General features: G+C 34.2%; 4 protein-coding genes across 5 annotated transcripts in view; 1 reads left to right on the top strand and 3 right to left on the bottom strand.

The window, feature by feature from the left end:
• Positions 1–13: 13 nt before the first annotated feature.
• Positions 14–1,408, bottom strand: LOC132698489 (sister chromatid cohesion protein DCC1). The gene is made up of 3 exons (XM_060664594.1): positions 1,303–1,408; positions 196–1,254; positions 14–144 (listed from the first exon to the last, which is right to left on the bottom strand). Exons 1-3 carry the CDS (start codon positions 1,323–1,325, stop codon positions 39–41), a joined length of 1,188 nt encoding a protein of 395 aa, XP_060520577.1. The 5' UTR covers positions 1,326–1,408; the 3' UTR covers positions 14–38.
• A 2,012-nt stretch (positions 1,409–3,420) lies between these two features.
• On the top strand, positions 3,421–10,814 carry LOC132698496 (peroxisomal membrane protein PEX13). The gene is made up of 3 exons (XM_060664607.1): positions 3,421–3,955; positions 5,179–5,718; positions 8,237–10,814. Exons 1-3 carry the CDS (start codon positions 3,760–3,762, stop codon positions 8,674–8,676), a joined length of 1,176 nt encoding a protein of 391 aa, XP_060520590.1. The 5' UTR covers positions 3,421–3,759; the 3' UTR covers positions 8,677–10,814.
• Positions 10,815–11,477: 663 nt separating this feature from the next.
• LOC132707945 (EARP-interacting protein homolog) lies at positions 11,478–16,261 on the bottom strand. The gene is made up of 8 exons (XM_060679997.1): positions 15,354–16,261; positions 15,162–15,296; positions 14,719–15,111; positions 14,449–14,669; positions 14,239–14,394; positions 13,855–14,184; positions 12,373–12,527; positions 11,478–12,183 (listed from the first exon to the last, which is right to left on the bottom strand). The coding sequence occupies exons 1-6, from the start codon at positions 15,393–15,395 to the stop codon at positions 14,025–14,027; spliced, it is 1,107 nt and encodes a 368-aa protein (XP_060535980.1). The 5' UTR covers positions 15,396–16,261; the 3' UTR covers positions 11,478–12,183; positions 12,373–12,527; positions 13,855–14,024.
• A 1,224-nt stretch (positions 16,262–17,485) lies between these two features.
• LOC132699862 (nephrin-like) overlaps positions 17,486–21,676 on the bottom strand; it is a 508,010-nt gene continuing 503,819 nt past the window's right edge. For both annotated transcript variants that reach the window (XM_060666811.1, XM_060666820.1), the window contains one exon: positions 17,486–17,871. In XM_060666811.1, the coding sequence (XP_060522794.1) occupies positions 17,693–17,871 (179 nt within the window). In that variant the 3' untranslated portion in view covers positions 17,486–17,692. The remainder of the gene's footprint in view (positions 17,872–21,676) is intronic.

Below are 21,676 nucleotides of genomic sequence, written 5' to 3' on the forward strand. Positions count from 1 at the left end.
GATATAAAAAGTAGTTTTTTTTATTTTTACATTTATTACTATTTCAAATGTTTAGCAGAGTAATACTTAACTCCATCTACTCTGGACGCTCTAGCATGTTTGGCAAGTAAAGCATTTACATCAATTTTGTCAGTTGCTAGCCGTCTACAAAGAATTAACATTAGGAATTACAAAAATATGTCGCTTTGGCATTACCTGATGTATGGGGTGATCTCAGGGACACTCCATTTCTCTTTGATATCGAATAAATAGTTAAATCTTTCCGTAACATCCTCTGGCAAATTAGATTCTTCCAAGGCCCAAATAATGTTGGGATTTGATTTTCGATCAATTATGGCAATGCCATACAACATTTCCTCATTTGGCACCATGCCTTCTGGCACAGATTCACCCCATGCTTGCAGAAAATCGTTTAAATTAAAGCCATCAGCCTCCCGCAACAAAACTTTAGCAAAAAACTGACACACTTTATCTTCTTTGTAACGATAGAGCTGAACATGGTCTAATTTTCTGGATGCTTCAGTGTATTTCTCAAACAAACCGCTAACAACTTCTGTAGGCACTATTTCTGCTAATGATTCAATAGTTACATCATAATCAATTTGATCCAGAGGCCACGAGTTACTGTCTATTAATTTAAGCATGTAAGAGAGAACTCGGAAATGGTATTCAAAGTCTAAAACTCTCACATTGCCTTCTATCACCACAGTATCCATGGACTCAATAGCTTGCTGCAGCTCCATATTGGAAGCCTGAATAACTTCTTTTAAGTCACTCAAACTATACAACTTGGTTTGATCAATTTCATACTCTCGTTCTGGCCCTTTATAAACAGTTTCATTAAGCAACTGGTACAGTTTCCTTAAATAAGGTTTACTGACAATGGCTTCCAAATAATTGTGGAATATACTTGCAATTTCTACTTTGTGCACAAAGTGCTCTGAGGATTTCTTAATTTCTTCAGCGAACTTAAGAGGTTCTACTAGTAGCAAGCTATTCGACGTTTCTGCTTCCACAACATGAAAAGTTATATTCTCTGAGCAAATAACCACATCTTCATCATGACTCCCTTTGATACAAAGCGGCTGCTTTTCTTCGATTGCTTTTAATAGCTCTGGATTCAGTTCCAGCAATCGGTATTCATTGTTGTAAATTCTGTCGTCGGCGAAAAATAACGTTTGCGCTGTGGGCATTACATCTTGCTCCCTCAATTTTGCAAGTTTTAGAATTTCGTTGATTTCGTTCAGATCCCTTCTGCAAATACAAACCATGACTGAAGAAAATTTTAAATGATAACATTACCTGAGGGGATTTTCTGATTCCATTTAAAAAAAAATTACCGAATCCAATAACCTAAAATAACAAAAAAACCATCAATATCTCCTACTTTCATTCTGTGGCCTAGTTTACCAGGATCATTCGGCTAACATAAATTCCAATCAATTTCATTGTCAATTATACTCTTCGTTGAAGTTTGGCAAAATTGCTACGATCATTCGCTCACATATATGACTCCTTTTTATTCTTCATTTTCAAGAAATATATTTTCTTGATTACAATACAAACATGCATGAGATTCAAATCAAATTCCAAAAATCTTGTGTTACAAATAGAAAATAGCTTAACACACCCACTAAGAAGTTGCAAAAGAAAAAATTACTGGTTAAAGAGGAGCAGCATCTATAAAATTAAATTTATTAATTGAGCTATAAATTAGCTAAGGTAAATATAACGTCTGATGGATGTTTCTAAAAAAGATATTATGACAAATCAGTGAGGTCTGATAACTTGCCCAAGTAACATGATATGTTTTATTTTATTTATTTAATGATAAAATATATTCAAATAGAGAGATACACAGCGTACACTTTCATTAAATCACAAAACAGGAGACAGCAAGCTTAATGCGTAGCACCATACTTTATGGCAAAAATTAAAGGGATAAAAAACGGATAGTTTTTGGAAGTAGAGTTTTATTTCATTATTGTAACAAATGTAACGGCATTAGCAATATTATAAGGCAAAACAATGAGTTTATTTTATGTATATCAGTTGCTGGCGCTTCAAAATTATCAAGAAAATACATATAGCTATTAGATAACATAGTGGCTCTACTATGGCAAAAATTAATGCGCCCTAGGTGGAGAGTGGACTGATTTGTAGTATATTGCAGTAGTATATTGCTAGCCAGCACTTTGCGCCATTTTCTTTCTGAACAGAGATTTACACACATTTAATTCGTCTTTATAGAACATTTAACGAATTTTGGATATATTTTGAGAAAATACTGCCGTAAAAATGCAGCATCCAAACTCATAGGCGATCTGTCGGCAGCCGCAAGGTCATCAGTTAAAAACGAGATTTTAAATTTCGCTCATGCGCACATATTTGGAATGGACTCACAATTTTTTTTCATAGTTGCTTCATATGTACTATTAGAATAAGTAGGGTCTCTATATCTCTAGTTGCTACGCGTGAAAACTTTTATCACTTCAGACTGTGGTATAAAATTATAGCACACTATCTAGGAAATGCTAGAAATATTTGGCATCAAGGGGTGAAAAATTCCTTAAAGAACTATGAATGTGTCAATAAAAAGTTTGGTATCTATTACCCTAATTGTTGAAATAAAAGTATTATTAAACCTGCCAAGTGTGTTGTGAACACGAAAAAGAAAAATTGCGGTAGAAGCATGTGATGTGTGGCGGTAATGTTCCAAGCACAGATTGGGTTAGATTTACTTCTAATGGCCAAAATTACAATGGGTCATTCGGCCAGGTTACGACGAGTGTGAACTTAGTACAAGAAACTAAAAAATACCTTTCTAAAAGAAGGGTCTGGACTAACTCATCATCCTCCAGGTTGATTAACATATAAAAAACAAATTAAACGTTTTTCAAAAATCTTGAACCGATGACAAAAAACGGCCTCTCCCGATTCCACCGCGGACCATCCGGGTTCATCTGGCCTCTATACCGGCGTGGACGAGAACAAACAGAGGGACTGACAACGAATATAACTTTAAAACAATCACAAAACACTCAGAAAAAAAGAACATTCTACTTTTGGAACCGATATCAAATTTTAAGACGATTACAACGGATTCTGCCAGAGCGAAAATAGATTAAACCGCCATGTGCAATGGCACCGACAAAATCGCTCCAAGCACAGATGTGTTGTCTGTCTTTCCATTTTTAATAGGCTAATCTCCAAATCGTTGAAATTTGGAAATTAGTGATTTATTCGGACGCCCTATTATGAAATAAAATTAAAACACCCAAACACTAAAAAGTAACATTCCACCAAAAAAATCCAATACATTTTGTTCTTTGTGCCAACGAGGCTATGGTAATTATGACTCAGAGTGTTTATGCTGAGCTCATAGAAAAGACATGTACTAAATGCAGTGGAGAGGTAGAACTGAAAGGAAACGTACCATTCAATGTTTTCTGTGGTTGGACTGTTTTCTTAGTATTTTTTTATTTGATTCCAATTTGTCCACAGCAACCGTGTTCCCATTCAGTTTTTAATAGTGAATTGATAGAGAAAATTACGGAAATGTTTATTACGCAAAATAACATTCTATCTGCGATCCTAAAGAACGCGAGAAATAAGAGTCAATAATCGGAAGTATTAACTTGCTCGGATCTAAAATATTTTGTATGAATAAGTTCGGGCATTCATACCACGTAGTGTCGCAATCGTATTAAAAATGTGTAATAAAATTGTGCGGTTATTAACTGTAAACAAGAGTGTTAAATGTTAAACATGACGTCCCCGTTAAAACCTTGGGAAGCACCAAACGCGTTGCAGAATTCCACACAGTTTATCAGGGCGCAAAATTCTGGCACCCCATTAGCTCCCGGAAGAATGGCCCCTGCGTTGCCTCCCAGGCCTTCTTCAAACTCGAATCCTGGATATTACGGGTCCTATAATTCATATTTGCCTTACTCAAGTAAGTTTTATGAGGCAGTCATTAACATGAACCAAGTAGCTTTCACTGTTCTGTAGCCAAAATATTACAAATTCCCTTGGATGCATTTCGTTTGCGATGAAATGAGGTGGTTTTTAATACATTTTTGTCATTTAGTGCTTTATTTACGAGTTTTTAATGTTTTGCTTAATTGAATGGAGCAAGGTGCAATTTTGATCCAAAACGTTTGTAATTAATTGATTTTAAATTTAGTATAATTGTAGGTGAAGGCCAAGGTCCAGACACTAAAGTGACTCTCCATCATCAAATTTGCAATAAAACCACTAGAATAATAATTGTGGGAAGCAACTTTTAAAATTATCTGTATTATATTTTCATCAAAAAATTTGTCGTCAAATTATCCTCATTTAAAAATTTCAACAACCTTAATCTTTAGATTTGAAACAATAATTGCCAAAGGTCAAGGGTCTGGTTAAAATGCCCTTGCTTTTTGATAAGATAAAATATACAATAAAATTTAGACGACAAGTCAAAGGCTAATTACCGATCTAACTAATTTCTTTGCTATATTTACTGGCCTATCAAATTTATTACCTGGTATTTCTTTGCTTTATTGGAAATGAACTTCAATATTATTATTAGTATTAAACATTATCAAACATTTTTAAACAATTCAAATTATTTTTTAATCAACATTTTTGGCACAAATAAATGTGATTTAATTAAAATTAATGATATTTTGGTTTTTAATTATTTTTTTCTAAAATATCAAAACGTTCCTTCATTTCTTCAATTTATCTTTCAAAATTTTGGAAATTTAAGTGAAGTGTAATAAGATAATCTGAAATATGTAAAAAATTACAAAGTTATTGGGTTCAGCTAATAATAACAGAAAAAAGTTCTTGTTAATGTGCGTATATAATTTGACAACACTAACTGCCAACTTTGAAAAAAAGTTTGTAAAAGAAACTATTGCAGGAATTTTTAGCAGGGTCATATATCTGCTTGTATATGTTATAATTTGTAATAAAGATGTTTTGAGACCCCATTAAAAGGAACCAAGCCTCAACAATTATCAGTTTTAGAATAAATTCATAATTCCAAAATCAGAAGCTCGATCAAAAGTGATAGTCCAAATATTTTAGATAACATCAAACCTTAATTCCAGCAACTGATATTAGAAAATTAACTAATTGTTTGTGCGAATAACCCGTTCTAACATGCAGCGTTTAATTTCGTTGCAGGTCTAAGTAGTATGAGCAGCTATGGTTCACCATACCAAAGCCCGATGTACAATAGCTATGGCTCGTCTTACGCCGGCTACAATATGTATGGGTACCCGGGTTTGTCCCGTGACGATTCCGAACGTCGTTTTGTTCAATATGTAGAGGAAAATTCACGCCATACTTTCGCGAATGTTGAAAGTCTGGTGCGCGCGTTCAATAGTTTCGCAATGATGCTCGACAACACATTCTTCGCAATGACTAGCTCTTTCCGTGCTATTTTGAGCGTTGCTGAAAATTTCGGCAAGCTGAGAACCACCTTCGGCCAGATTTGGTACTCGGTGAATATATTTCGATTCTTCAGTTGGGCGTACCGAAAAATACGGAGACTTCTGGGACTACCTGTACCCCACAGCAGTACGTCGCTCGCATGGAACGAAGCCGTGCGGGAGGGCGGGTTACCGAGAAGCTCACCTGCTTCCAGCTGGCCAACTCTGGCATTCCTGGGGGTAATTGTGTCCGCACCCTATATCATCAGTAGATTTTTGCCAAAATATGAGGGTAAGGCATTTAAGATGGGGTGTTGTAGAATTAAAATTTTAAATCATACAGTACAATTTTTATGTCTAGAAAGTAGATTTTTTGTATGCAAACATATTAATACTATCCGATTTCTGTGCCCCTTCTAGAGTTGTTTTCAAAAGAACACTTTTTAACCATTGAAAAAATTGTTTATATATAGTTTCCTAACTTTGTAGCTAGGTTTAGTAACAATTAATGTTTATTTGCCTTATTCTGCGTCCCTCCCCACAGTTTATGAAAACTTAGAGCTAGTCCATATCAAGTAAAGGACAAAATATAGCCAACAAAAGTTATCAAACTGCAGTTTCAAGATTTTTTCAACTAAATTTTTGAATGAAAAATCAAAATTCAATTTTCGGAACAAAATTAAAAAACTGTTATTATTGCTAATTGCGCAATCTAGCAATTTTATTTCAAACTATCGAGTACCAGTAGAGGATATAATACTTGAAAACAGTTACATGTCTCCTTCAAACAAGCCTGAGTTTGTTGATATCAAATAGGTCATTTAGAAGATACAGCGATTTAACTAATTAGACACTCAGGAGATTCCCTAATTCTTATTAAGATCGATATGAGGCTCAGACAAAACTTTCTAATAATGGTACTAAAGTTCAGTAAGTTTTAAGATATGGCCTTTGGCTACCCTTAAAGAAACCGCCTGTATATGTATAGTCTGAAGCAACTAAATTTTGAATGCGTTGACATTTTGGCAGCCATATGCTAACTAACAGTTACTACATGGAAACACTTATTTTTATTTACCGCATTTAACTAGGTGTTTGACCTTGACGAACCTAACAATTGGATTATTATTGTATATAGATTCGCTAGACGAATGTAAATGTCCCGATCCCACCCTTGGGGTAAAGTATCCTTTGTGTGGTTCACAACTCATGTTGCAAAAGCAATTGAGATAAAAATATTTAAAACAGTCAAATTAAAATAAATGGAAAAGGCAATTTAAAATGTTCGCTTTACCTTTCATACAATAAATACAAGAATAAATCATATCGGATACAAGCGGCTTATTATTATATACAGGGTATCCCATTACTGATTTCTCTTACTAATAAAGGTAGCATGTTGCGGTTTTCGCGACCCAAGGCTACTTCTTCATGAAATGAATAACATAAACAGAAATGTTTCTGGATTTTTAGATACAGGGTAATTTGATAAATTTCGCATTTTTAGACACTCTTTGTAGCTTGGTTGTGCCTAAACTAATCAAAAAGGTGAAAACCAGTCTTACTAAGTTTTACAGATTTACGATCCAGTGGTGTTGTCAGTTTTTTTCTGAAACAAATTTTGATATATGAAGTAAGCTTGTATTTTTTCAAACAGAACCCACTGTGTAATTTTATTAGGTTTTTCCAGAATATATAACTCATAAAAATAATTTTAAGTAAAAAGCATATATCTTTAATTTTTTTTTATATTTAGGCCATGGAAAAAAGTATCCGTTTTCCTAAAAGACTTTAGCTGTCAAACAACGTTTCATAATTATTATTTTAATTTCTGCCTACTGTTGCGCATTCGATATTGCTTTTGCAATAAATTATAAAAAAGATATAATTAAAGTTATATTCTTTATATTTGAAACATCCTTATGTGTTACATATTTTTGAAAAGCTAATTCCAAACCTACTACCTTCCAAACTTCCATTCGATTCCATTCCATTAAAGAAAGTTTATTTTATATATCAAATTTCGGAAGTTTCAGAAGAAACTTGAGTAAGCCACTGGATCCTGCGTAAAAAACGCAAAGGGTGTCTAGAAATGTAATGTATATATGAAAAAGAAGACCTGGGCCACGAAACCCGCAACATAAATGATCAAAAATGGGACAGACGAGAATTTTTTGTTTTCATTTTTTATATTTCATTTTATTTTGTCAAAATTTTCCAATTATTGTTTTATTCCTTTGATATTGAAATATATATATAGTAGATATTGAAATTTAAATATCATTTTCCAACCTGATATTCTCAATTGAGTGAATTAATTAACTAAATCATTATTTATTTCAATGGAAAATTTATGTACCCAAAAACAAATTTATTATCTCAAATTACTATAAATATTGAGACAAATGTTGCAAACTGTGACGTTTACTGCAAAGTTATCTGCGTCAAATAAATAAAGTATTATCGAATTTATATAAGATATTGCAGGTCATGTTAAAATGCACCATAATCATTAAAAAAAGGATAAATTCGAACTCTTCAACATTGATAGAGAGCTTGTTTTTGGAAGATTATTAAAAACGAAACAAAAAGTGCCCCATGCCTTATTGGCGAGGTTCCATCCATCATCTTTTTATTGATGGTAGTTTCCTAGTAACCAGAATAATTTAAATATGCTCTGTTGGTGTATTTGCCTCGAATTTTATTGATTTTACACATAATGGTGGATTCATAACTACATGTGGTAATTTCCACTACAAATCGCTGCAGTCGGTGCAATCATCACAAATAAGAAACTATAACCTTTTCAGATAAAAGTGATCCGGGCAAATGGAAAGCACCCGGAATCAGGGCCAAGGCTTGTTTCGATTTCGTAGCGACGTCCGCCAACGAACTGCCGATTCAGACGAACGATAGGATCCTTCTAGCTCCAACTTACATCCAGGAAGAAATGAATTTGAAAAATACAGGATGGGCTTTCGCGGTCAAGGACGGCAAATCCGGCGTGGTACCGTTGAACTACATACTAATCGACAAGAATAATAACTCGACATTGAGTGACAAGATACCGGTACCGAGGACGTCGAACGTTAAACCAGAAACTGCTACCAAAAATCACACAAAACGAGTCAGTTTTGGGGATATTCAATTTTTTGAAGACGATAGTGGTGAGCCCGTTGTTAAGAAACTCGGTAATGATGATACTGATAAAGATAGTGCCGGTAGTTCAAATGCATCGAATGGAACTTAGTTCTCATCAATTGTGTCTGGTGGAAGTTTCGAATTGCTGGTTAATGGGTCAGTATAATTAGTCCGTCTTTCTCTTTCGCTCTTTCGCGTTTTTTGTAGATTAAGTGGTAAATAGAAACATGAATCGGGAAAATTGAGACCTTTGCGCATATCTATATATTGTGTCCCGTTTGTATCAAGACCACTTCAAACCAGATAACAATATTCCATTTGCACCCTTCATTAGTTTGAACAGGAAGGTCATTGCGTAAGGCGATGATTCAGTTATCAGATATATTATTTTGAGAACGCCAATTATACCAAGTGTCGCAGTAAGTTCAATTGTACTAGCGAAACCCATGGCCCTAGAAATTTGAAAAAAAAAAAAATTAAGTAAGTCGGCCAAGAGAAAATGTTGGAAATAGTTTTCGGGTTTCTAAAATGGCCACCAGAGGGCATAATTGTTATCTTGTATTTTAAACCTCAGTTTCTACAAAAACTCCTACTATGAACCATGGTTAATGTGAAGTTCTATTTTAAAGCTGAGACAAACTCAAATGATTTTTCTTTAATACCGTTTGCTCTATCTCCGCAATTAAAGTGGTGGGGGTATTTGAATACTTACTTAAATGCCCATATTTCCAAAAAGGTTTAACGAAGTTTAATAAACTTGGAGTAGTTACAAAGGGCTTTCCCTAGGCTATCAATCTTGCTGTGAGTGCCGCAATTTGATTACTTACCTTGCTACTAGGTTTCGTTTTCTGGCATAATCGCAAAAATAAATAAAATAGAATAAATTCAATGATGGAAGTCAAATATGTGCCCAACAACCCAGTGAAAACCGCATCTCAATATCTTTGTCTTAAACTAAAATACGAGTAAAAGAAGTTAACGCAAAAAACAAAAATTTGGGTACTAGGAAAAAATGTTCAGCTTAGGGGTTGTTATTAATGCTTAATTATCTTGAATTTACAAAATAACATAGCGAGAATGATAGCCCAGGAAAAGTTTTTTATCATAACTCCAAATTTCGCATTTTTAAGGTAAGGTTCAGATATAAGGCACAAGATTGAAAAAAAAGTTATGGCTATTTTGAAAAATTTTGCTGTGAATTAATTATCAGTTTTTGCGCCGCAGAACTGCATATATTCGCAAATGAAACTTTAATCCCTATTTAGAAAGGAGCACAATGTTCTTGACTGCAATTTATCCCAACATTTCAAGATTTAACATTTAAAAACAAAATGAGGTTTCCAGAAGAATTATTTTGTTATTGTCATAATCTAAATATATTAATAATATATAATATAATAAATTTTTATGCCAAAAAGGAAACTTTATCTAAGTGAATTGGCAATGTTAAATATCTTGAGCTCAGGATTTCACAGATAAAATATTTTTAGTTAAAAGTGAATCATATTTGTGTTTCATCAATATATTCGTTGTCGCTTATACTGAAGGTGTTGTTCGAGCTTTATATATAGACTACAAAACCGGTGTAAGAAAAACCCATTGGTAACTTGTGTTCATTAAATTTTAGAGTTTTTTCACTAACTGCGGGTGTTTCAAAAGTGATATGCTGGGTTGACATCACCCATATACCATCCAATGATCAAGCAAATATATAGAAATTAATTTTGATAGTCTTTTCTTCATTAGCTTTTTGTCACTTATTTTAATTAATGAGCAAAAATTGGTGCAAGGAAAATAAAATTATTTATTTTTTTAATGACTTTAATGTATATTTAAAAACAGTGCAAACGGGCACACTCCATTTTATTATTTTGTATTTTGGTTAGTTGCAAGCAGGTGTGACTTTTTTATTACGTTAGTTCTCTCCCTCGCTTAGAAATTATAATATACATTATTGTACAATATGAAATCAAACAAATTGAGCGGATTTGAAGAAAATCCAATGCCGAGCGGGTATTATGAGGACATTTTTTTGGTCTATTGGGTTGACTGATTCTAGACATGTTTGTTTGGGACAATTAAAAATACACGCTTATAAGAAGGCCAAAAAATCATTTAAAATAGTGCCACGTGTGACTGAATTTATTAGTTTAACTCGTTATGGAATGTGTCTTTTATATTATTTTTTATCAAACTGCATATGTGATTATACTGTGTAGCTAATTTTAAATAAACGATTTTACTGTTCAGTTTTATTTTCCCCGTAAAGAACACAAAACCAAAGTAAATAAATTTACAGATCCCGAAAGTTAATTTCAAAAAAGATGGCATCATTGAAAAAGTGAACTATAATAGACTGTAAACAAAGGAATAAAAGTTTTGGTCTTACCTCTTAGGTTGAAATCATTAAATTTTAAATTGCATAACGATTAACAATCCAACGCGCACCTCTTTTCATGAACCTCAAAAGGATCTCCGAAGTACTCGCAGTACATATTTTTTAAATAACTTCATATAATTTAACTTAGGGATATTAGGGATTCTTTTAAAAATTATGCATAAAGTATAAACTTAATAATAATATTAAATAAAATTAACGCCACATTTTTTATGCTTCACTCTGTGGAGCCGAAACATATAGCAGTTGTCATTAGAAGGTGACTCCATCTTTCGCCATTTTTTTTTTTTATTTTACTTCATTATCCCTGTTGTTAAAGGAAATACACCGTTTTATAGCGTAACATGTTATATATTTTATGATTCAATACATTAATTGTTAAATGTATTCGAATTTTTCCCACTTTTCTTTCGCTTTAATAAATGAAAACAAAATTAACGAGTTACTTTTTTTAATAAAGTAATTACAATATTAAGGTTGCATGTGAGCTTATTAAAGAAATTTTTTTTGGAAACAAGTTAAACCGTGAAACATAAAACGAAAAAAAATCAAAAACTCTAAAATTAATAGACACTATAATGTTAATAGCGTATATATCTGCCTCTACTTCGAATCACAGCATTCATACGCATCTGCATACTGGATATTAAATTTTTAATTGTATCTTGAGGAATATTCTCCCATTCTACAATTACTGCATTCACCAATTGATTGTGGTCAATCGGCACGAGATTGCGAGTTCCAACCTTTCTGTTTAGAGCATCTCATAGGTGCTCTATAGGATTTAAATCGGGACTGTGAGGTGGCCATTCCATCAATGGAATAGCTACAGAGTTCATGTGGTCTATAACTTGTCTAGCCACGTGGGCACGAACATTATCCTGCATAAATAAACATTTGGTCCAAAAAGGGAACAAATGGAATTACATGTTCATTTACATTGTTTTCTAGATAATAATCGGCGTTGATTCACACTCTTGTAATTGCAATTGTTTTTTTGCTGGTCTTCTGCTGTCTAAATCAGCCTCATTTAAACGTCTTCTGATTGTTCGAAACGATATTGTATGGCGAACAGTTCTAAGTTCACTTTTTAGCCCAGTTTGTCTAATAAAACGCTCATTCCTTGGACAGTAAGATCCTGTCTCTTTAAGTCGTTCGACTATTTTTTTTTTTAAAGTCATTACTCATCCATTAAAGTTAAAGCTGTTACTGCTTCTTCTGCAAATACATTTTTGGTTAGTTTTGGTTAGAACGTTCAATAAGGAGTCTCCGAACAGTTTTTATCAGTACGGCGAATTTTATTTGACTTTTGTAAATTAAAAACACAACCTCTGTTAACAAATCGCTTGAAATGTCAGAAATAAGAAAGATAATGAAGTAAACTAAAAAAGAAAATGATGGAGCTACCTTCTAATGTCAACTGCTATATATTTCGGTTGCTGGTATACTCCATAGGGTGATACGAATTTTCGGAAAAACACAACATTTTTATTACATCCGGTATAAATCAAAAATGAACTTATTATTATTAGCGAAAACAATGACATTGTCAAGGAACCAACCTGCAATGCAAAGAAAAATCATTTAAATCTGATCATAAGTTCAGAAAAAAAATATCACAAATGTTGCAAATTTATGATGCTGCATTAATTTTGCCCAGTTTATATATTATGTTCTGGCAATGTGATAATAAGGTATAATTTAATAAGCGAATCTCAAGAGTCCAGAGACGTAACAAAAATACTCATATGAACTGTTGCATCCTAATATTTCATTACAATAGATTCACACATTTCGTTTGATATGCTTCTGATATCACTAAATCCTTTGATGGGTGAGAAGGACAGCAAGCAACAGGGTTTTAATGTTTTTTTTTTTTTAATCAAATTTTCATTAATCAGATTTAGAGGCACGTGTGTCGAAACTTCAAATTCTAGTGGTGAAAAATGGGTGATTTTTTAACCCTTGCTAAATCGAAACAGTTCAGCGCAAAGAAGCGGAGGAACAAAGTAGTGGTGAATAATAAATAATGAATTTACAGTTGAAGCACTAAAAACACTAAACAAGGCAGAGTTCCCAATCCCCTTTTCGTAATTCAAGTCCGTCCCCTATTCCAACGACAAAGTATTTGAAGGAAGATTAGTTTGAAGATGATGTGGACGACGAATTTTGAGTGTTTGAGAAAGAATCTGGAATAGATACCCTAAAGCAGTTGTAGAGTTGTCAGAGGAGGATGGACCATCGACCAGAGAGAAAAAAAAAAAAAGACAAACAGGATAATAGAGAGCAACCTTTCGCATTGAAATCCGCCATTAGAAGAGTTACTAAACTGACTTCGGCCAACGATCGCAACAGAGGAAACTTTCTTCAGTTCCTTCACAAAAGGATTAATTCCTTTCCGACTGTGCACCTTTTATTGGTTGTTCATTTATTTTTTTCTCCTTTTTGTTGTCATGAAGCTGGGTCACTTAAATGTTTTAACGAATCTTTTAAAAAGATACTCAAAGAATTAGTTATCTGGGAGTATCCTTCCGTAATTATATTGCAACGTTGTTTTTCTTTATCGAATATCGATAGGGTTTAGTATAAATTATTGTTGTTTGGGTTAGGCTAAGCTGAAAAACTTCCACCTTTCCACCATGTAATGCAATTTTCCATTGTTTCTTTTTTTTCCTTTGTAATTTATGGTAAATAAAGACGTTAATATTTATATGTTAATCAATGTCATGAATGTTTTAATAGCTTGCAATTGTTTATTAATTCATTAATTTAAATTAATAATTTTTAAAATATTGATTTTTGTCTTGTAAAAGTACTTTGAATGATTTTTTATCAATACCTATCTATTTTTGAATTTGTGTTCAAATTCTAAGTTATAATATTACTTACTTTTTAGATAATAGGGCGAAAATAATAATAATATAACAGGTTAATTCCATGCGTGTTATAAAAAACATATTGAAGTAGAATATGGGTAGAAAATATAAATCTGTATGGGTTGTTTGTTCTATTCTGGAAATAATTAAGGGTCACAGAATTAAAAAAAAAAACTTAATAAATTATAGCATAATTTGGTATTTCAAAGAACGTTTCACCCTCGAAATTAACAATCTCCCGTCGTAACTTAGAGAAGCAAAAACCCAAGGTTCCGATGGGGACCATTCCGCGCAATATACGCTGTCTTCATGTTCACACCATTGTAAGGTACCATCTGACAATCTGGGAAAAGAGCATTTACCAAATCCGCATGTGGGATTATAAAATGAAACTTACAACTGTTTTGTTTCCACCCCTTTGTTCTCATCAGAGCAACTTTCATTGGTATTTTCTGAACTTACGCTAGCAGCGCTAGAAAGTAATACCCGAGCATCCGAACTCGATGTAAGCAACAGCTGGTCATGGAAGTGGTTGAATCGAACACACCAAACCCTTAAAATGTACATGCAATTAGCAGAAGCAATTAAAAATATTACACATCCCAACCAGTGGGAATGTTCATTTCGAGCATATACTGCCTGACTAGGCTGCCTGAAGTCCCATATCTTTACAAATCCATCATCTCCGCATGTTGCGATATGGTACTGTTTGTTCATGTTATAGTCCATATCTCTAAGTAGTTGAGTGTGGGCTCCCTCAATTGTCCAGGCCAGATCTCCGGTCCTAATGTCATATGTTTTGACATTTGTGTCAGTTGCAGTACTAAACTATCAACACACAGCTAAACAGTGTAAATATTTCATTGTAATCTTGTACCTGATTGCAATTCTGATGCGGATTCCATTTTCCAGTGGTAAATTTAGGGTTATTTTTACCATCTAACTGAACACTCATGACTTTCCGGCCTTCACTCTCTGATATATCCCATAAAACTACATGATTATCTATTACACTTGCAGCTTTGCAACCGTCTGTTGGATGAAATTCCGTCGTTTTTATGTCAGTGCCATATTCGACAGTGTCAAAACTTGTAAGGATTTCCAGATTTTCTATGGTTTCCAGGTTTTCTTCTTCAGGAAGCTTCAGAATGGCAGTCTTGAAAATGCAGCTATTGTCGTTTATAACTACGTTATAGCACGTTGCTAATTTAAGCGGATCGAGAAGGCTTGTCGTCAGTTTCCATATTTCACCATCTGTATGGTGAAAGACCTAAAATCTTGATTCAATAAGTACATTTTTCACCCAGGGGATATAACTACGGATGTTTTAATCGTTGATAATTCTTCGTTGAATTCTACTAGGTGAATTTGGTTGGTGGTTTGCTTTAAAGATTGGGTACCTATAAGGAATTTGATTTTTTCCGTTTCGGCTAATTGAGGAGCCAACGCCCTGGCCTACGGTTGACACCATTATTCACCAATGTGATCAATTGACAAATCGTGTTGTGATACCTGTGATTCTAGTCCGTAAATAACAGAATTATCATTATTCATATTAAAAAAATATCACAATAACCGAAAGTCAGCTGCTAGTAGCTGGGGCTTCTTCTTCTTCCTTACTTCTAATAGCCACGATTACATAAGGTCATTCGGCTAGTTTCCAATTGTGAACAGTATTCAAAAATCCTAAAGGAGGTCTTCATAAGAGAAGGGTCTACACCATTCCATCATCCTCCAGGTTTGTTAATATATACTTAATAGTTTCTCAAAAAAAAGGTTATTTGACCGATATCAGAAAAAGATCTACCCACTATCCGCGGACCATCAGGGCCCAACCGGCCTTCAACCGGCGTGGAAGGGAAAAAACGGCGGGGCTGACAACGATTCCGCACTTTAAAACATTCACTAAACATTAAGAACACTAAATTGTGGAAACCGATTTCAAGTCTTTTGGAGACGATTACAAGGGATTCTGTCCGGAGCGAGCGGTGGTTATTCAGCCATGTGCAATGCTCACGACCTAGTCTAGGGCTAAGTTCAAGTTCAAGTATGCGTTTCACAAAAAAATGTTGGGCTCGACTGCTAGGATCATTCGCCCATTGCCGACTTCCGTCGAGGATCTTCGCTTTTGGTCATTGACCAACACGTACAAAGAAGACATATAACCAATATTTGCTCAACTAGCAAAAAAACAAATTTGACCGATACCAAAAAAAACCGACACCCCCCGCTTCCACTGCGGACCATCCGGGCCCATCCGGCCTCCATACCGGCGTGAACGGGGAAAAACGACGGGGCCGACGACGATTATAACTTTAAAACATGCACTGAACACTAACAACACTAAGTCCACACAGTGGAAACCGATATCAAACTTTTGAGGACGAATACAAGGGATTCTGTCGGGAGCGAACGGAGGTTAAACCGCCACGTGCAATGCTCCACCACAGAATCCCTAGTCTAGGGCTAGTTCATCTTTCTTCTTCGAATATTCCTGTAGGACAAGTCCGCTGGAATCATTCGTCCATTTTCGACAATCGTAGAAGAATTTGGAGCCGTTAGCTTTCGTAAAAAAAAGTCAGTTCTCAATCTTTTGTTTCTACTGGAAACTTTCTAAAAGATTTTCACCCAATATACTTCAAAAATAGAGTCCGAGTTTTTGATACAGAGATAATTGATTTTTGTTTTTTGTTTGATACAATGATTAATGAGTGAACTGGATGTATACTGAAATGGAATCAGCGTGATGGAAATTTCAGCATACAAAAAAATGGTGTTTTCCCATCATCAAGATACATATGATAGCCATCTTAAGGTTTTGCATTCCAGCGATCAAGTAGTGCTGTCCTCAGGCTTTAAGGCGCCTTAACAGCATTCCCAGACTAAGCTGCGTTCCCAGGTAGCAGAGGCTCGTCACAGTGACATCATTTTCGAGTCATAATTGGTCGCTACTCACCAGTGGTTTGAAAAACACGTCAAATTGAGGTAAAAAAAAGTGTTATTAACATCAAAAAAATGGACTTTTAAACTTAATAATTTATTTAAACTATTATCAAATTATTTAACTTAATTTAATGATGTAGGAGAATATATCTATAGGGTTATAGACGAGACTGATTTATAAATATGTGAAAAATCAAACATATTTTTAAATAGAACACTCTGTAAATTATTATATTAATAGATACTCCCTTTTATACTCAACCCAATGTAGGGTTGTTATGGTCTATACTGAGTTTCTTCGGATTTATGGCTACTTTTTAGACAGAAATGCATGGTGTTTAATATCCTATATTTTTGACGCCGATTCGAAAAGCTGTAATTTTATTATGCCAACAATTTTATAAAGTTTTTTGTTTTATATTTGATGACTAATTATCAATTGCCGCCACAACTTAATTAAAAGTCGCTTTGGTTATTGTAAATAATAAGGGAACAACATATTTCAGCAGTACTAGGTCTCGAAAATACGACTTATTGTATGTCAAGTTCTAGGTTTTCTGTTAAATGGGCGGGTGGTGGATCAATTTTCTTTAGAATTCTAAATCAAGGTGGATTCAAAATTAAAATGCTTTTCTTAGTGTTATTATTACTATACTAGTATTTGCCTTTGAATGTTATATGAAACACTATACTCACACGAAATGATATTTTATTGACAATGAAATAATAACAGCGTGTAACAGTTTTTTTTACTTATTCATTTGATAATGTTTTTAAATGTAATGCTTAAAAATATGAGATATTCACAAATATCACAGGTGGTATTGGTCCCGGTGCCGAGACATCTGATTGGGATTCGAAGACTTCTGCTCTGCGGGTAAGGGGAGAAGGGGATGAAACCACGTGGACTAGACGGAACTTTCCTTGTGTGGGGGTGGCGTCTGCGTGGAACAGTTGCGCGATTGAAGTATCGGTGCCCATGTCACGTGGTACGGCTTGACTGGCATTTGTGTTGCGCAGTTGCGTTTGCTTTGAGGACGCGCAGTTATGGTGTACGGAGGCAACGTCGATGAGTCCAGCAAGCTCTCTGAAAATGCACAGTGATATTGTTAAGTGAATAAAAATTAGGACGGACAGAGTTAAGCCGCATGATAACACGTGTAAAGCTTGCAAGTTTAACGCGTAAGTCGTAAAGTCGATGATGACCAGGTTAATCGAAGCTGACATCTTAAAGTGACACTTAAGGATAGGATAGGATATTTTTGAGTAGGGTGTAAACAAATATCTATTTCAAAATATTTTTTTCTATTAGACACTTTAAAACGCCCAATTTTGCAATGATCCGGTTTCCGCAAAGTGTCATTTTAAGACATCAGCTTCGTTAACCACCGACGCGAGCCAGAGACCGGTAGGCTGTTTTTGGTAGATTTTAAACACTGATGATATTTTATTGTTGGTGGTCAAGTAACACGTTACTCAATGAATGTATTCGTGTTACAAAAATATACCCAAAAGCTTATGGTTAGGAAAAAGTATTGTGGTATTCCGCTCGTACGTGGTGTAATATACAATTAACTGTTGTGTTTGTAAATTATTTGGTAGAGGTTGTATTTTTTTCTAAGTATAAAATGTAAGGCAGAGATACGAGTAAATATGAGGTTCGCTCTTTATATGCAGATTTCAGCAATCGATTTGCTGGACAAGTTATTGGTGAATAAACTTGACGAGTTTGGTATTATGGGTTCGTTATTGTCACCTATTTTTGTAGGGATGTACTGAGCAGGTCAAGGTGAATTGGATCCTATCCTTTATAGTAGGTGTAATATCGGATGTGCCTCATTTGGCCCCAAAATATTTTTTTATCTTCATAAACGATAGAGGGAGGCAGTTGGAGTCCAACTAGCACTAACCACTAAATCGAGCTTCCATTGTCTTAAATTTTTGTCTCCACAACACAAAAAATAATGACACTGGAAGTTCGACACTTTCTCCTGAATCAGTGTCTACCACCTTCAAGCAAACCACCTACTTTTTGCAAATGATCTCAAAATATTTTGATGCCTATGCTCGGGTAAAGAATGTGAAGTCCTCCAAAGGGACAGAAACTTCTCGGTGGAGTGGAGTAGGATTAAGAACATGAAATTGAATGCGTAGTAAGAATGCTGATGAGGGCTCTTACATAATAACAGAGATTGTGAAGGATTTTGGCATAATAATGGATGGTTCTTGACGCTTACGATCGGCATTTAGACCAGGCTAACTGTTAACTGCTGGGATCGGTACTGATAATGTCTGGTGATTTTCAAAACTTGGAACGTATTCTCGGGTGGTACAATTTATATGTGCCATATATATATATATATATATATATATATATATATATATATATATATATATATATATATATATATATATATATAATGACACTATATTCCGGGATATCATCCGTTCGCTCGTTGAACTCCGACTGGAATCCTGCAGACGTTTCGCCAAAATCTCACTTGGCATCTTCAATGCTCGCGCTCCGAAAACACTTCGAACACGCAGTGTGCAACAAGTGCAGTAAATGGCATTTGAGTCGCAAGTTTATTTGACACGAGCGGAGCGAGTGTTTAATAAAAGTTTACCAAATGTCTTGCATACTATACTTTTTCTATGACCGAATACATTCACTGACATGACTAAAGGAGTTGCTGACCTTTTATAGGAGGAGCGCCATCCTGGGTACCCTCTAGAGCGGTCTGAGGACACAACGGGCCCATCTGGTGGCATAAATGCTTGGACGCCCTTTAAATACCAATACCAAAGACCGTCAGAATTGACCACCGTGAAAATTCAAGCCGTGCGGTAAAATCTCCGAAACCATCCGATTGCTCCTCCATTTTACAGAAGAGAGTAGAAAAAGTTTATTTAGTTATTGTTCTAGTTTTTTATGAAACGAGTTATCCACCATCGAAATTTTTATGGCATGGAAGGCGGTACATGGAAGATTTGGCTGACGCAGAACTAATAAATGACGTACTAAATTTTTCTTCAGGGCCCATATATGATTTTTTTTCGAATTATGTTTTTTGGGATACGAAGACATAAAATGTCAATTATTATCAAAGTTTAGGCAATTTTATAAAAAAAAATTAATGAACTAGCCTAGAGCCAGTTTAAGAGAAAAAAAAAAACGATACAAATAACACAGTTGATAGTTAGAAATACTATAATACTTTGCCATGGCCACCAACAAATAAAGTTTGTACAACTATGAGGATAGGAACAATGCAATATGAAATGGTTCTCATAATTACCAATAAAATACACTTCGCTGATGAAATTACCATCGATGATATTACTTTTAAAACTCAACTCAATCTCAAATTGAGCATATATTAAAAATGATTAACTGTTAATGATTAACAGGAAAAAGAAAATTTGGCATAACTAATCGAAACTAACCAAAAAATACCCACAAATAGTCAAAGAGGCACTAAATTTTGCTTTGGTTTCTTGAATAGGAATTTTCTGGCTTCCAATTTTCCCAAGAGTTCATAAATTCCTCGTAAAGTTTAGCATAGACCACCGAGACCTGTTTATATTACCATCAACAGTGATATACATTTCTATTTCGCGAAGGCCTTCGTGTCCCGCTATATAATCCCAAAGACCACAATAAAGTATAATGTATAACTCTCCTGCGGGTTGTATAACGGGAAGTCTATTTTATTAATTGGATTTCTATTTAAGTTATTAAAGTGAAAAACCTGTATTTTACCTCAATATGGCGCTGTGGTCTTAAAGAGACACCATTAAACTTATTTTTAGTAGACACGTACATTGTTTATGGCAAATAAAAAGGGGGAATATTTCATTCAATTTATCTTGATCGCATTTTCATTTTCTGTAACTTTTTTGTATTAAATGATATCAAAAATGTAGGGTTAGCTGTCAACTTTTGTCGTAATTAACAAGTATAACAAAACAGTAACAATTTTCACTAGTGGTATTACTAGTGGTGAAAACATTTCCGAATTAAATTTCAATCAAAATTAATTTCGTTGATAGATTTCCATAGCAACGGATTTTTTTAATATTTCCTCACTATGATTTGCTTATTTAAATTTAAAACAATTAGTATGAAAACCATAAAATAAATTTAATGTTTAATGTTATTAAATTAGCGACTCTCGCTGGCCAGGAAGAAATTTCTATTTGGATTAAATTTAAAAGTTTGACATATCGTGTGTGATGTCGGCTATATTCTTTACCAGGCAAGTTAGTGTATTTGAGTGCGCCAAGTTCAATTTTTCAACAAATTTTATCGGAAAACAGAAATATTATTTTCAAATTCATTTTCTCGTATGTGTCGAGGGAATAAAAAACCGGATACTCTGTTATGTTGTCGTGTATCTTAGTTAACTTTAAAAACGAATATAAAGGGATATTGATTGGGCATTAAAAGCACTATAAAACTAAAAGAATTTTTTCCAAATCTGGTATGCGATTATAATCTGAATTAGAAATACTTTGAAATATTTATATATATTTGAAAGGGAAACGAGAGAAATGAAAAAATGGACATGGTTTCGACTATATTTGGCATTTAAAAAAGTTCCCTTTGTTAGATGGACAAAACTTTTAAAAGGACATTAAGCGTGAATTCCGTGTTATGAGTGTTAAAATTTGCTTTTTTCTGTTTGCATGGCCACCAAGGTTTCTTATCTTTCCTTGTCATGTGCTCTACTTTCGTATCAAATAATACGCTACGCAGAACAGTCAGTAACACAAATATGTCAAGATGGTACTTGTGCGCAAACATTGGTAACTATGACAGATGTTATTGAAAATTATTAGGTATACAAATCATCTACTAATTGTGTCTAGTAAATCAACCCGTCAATGGA

The sequence above is a fragment of the Cylas formicarius genome, unplaced genomic scaffold, assembly GCF_029955315.1.
Source record: "Cylas formicarius isolate icCylForm1 unplaced genomic scaffold, icCylForm1.1 PGA_scaffold_10__41_contigs__length_53128322, whole genome shotgun sequence".
Taxonomy (NCBI): Eukaryota; Metazoa; Arthropoda; class Insecta; order Coleoptera; family Brentidae; genus Cylas; species Cylas formicarius.

What these genes read in the sequence shown, in the direction of transcription:
- LOC132698489 (XM_060664594.1), bottom strand. Translation starts at nt 1,325, where the DNA reads ATGGAATCAGAAAATCCCCTCAG. An exon ending in GAATCAGAAAATCCCCTCAG is followed by an intron (nt 1,255 to 1,302) that starts GTAATGTTATCA and finishes TTGTATTTGCAG; the next exon opens with AAGGGATCTGAACGAAATCA. An exon ending in GAGATCACCCCATACATCAG is followed by an intron (nt 145 to 195) that starts GTAATGCCAAAG and finishes AATTCTTTGTAG; the next exon opens with ACGGCTAGCAACTGACAAAA.
- LOC132698496 (XM_060664607.1), top strand. Translation starts at nt 3,760, where the DNA reads ATGTTAAACATGACGTCCCCGTTAAAACCTTGGGAAGCACCAAACGCG. An exon ending in TTCATATTTGCCTTACTCAA is followed by an intron (nt 3,956 to 5,178) that starts GTAAGTTTTATG and finishes ATTTCGTTGCAG; the next exon opens with GTCTAAGTAGTATGAGCAGC. An exon ending in ATTTTTGCCAAAATATGAGG is followed by an intron (nt 5,719 to 8,236) that starts GTAAGGCATTTA and finishes TAACCTTTTCAG; the next exon opens with ATAAAAGTGATCCGGGCAAA.
- LOC132707945 (XM_060679997.1), bottom strand. Translation starts at nt 15,395, where the DNA reads ATGAATAATGATAATTCTGTTATTTACGGACTAGAATCACAG. An exon ending in TATCAACGATTAAAACATCC is followed by an intron (nt 15,112 to 15,161) that starts GTAGTTATATCC and finishes TCAAGATTTTAG; the next exon opens with GTCTTTCACCATACAGATGG. An exon ending in GGGGTGGAAACAAAACAGTT is followed by an intron (nt 14,185 to 14,238) that starts GTAAGTTTCATT and finishes CTCTTTTCCCAG; the next exon opens with ATTGTCAGATGGTACCTTAC.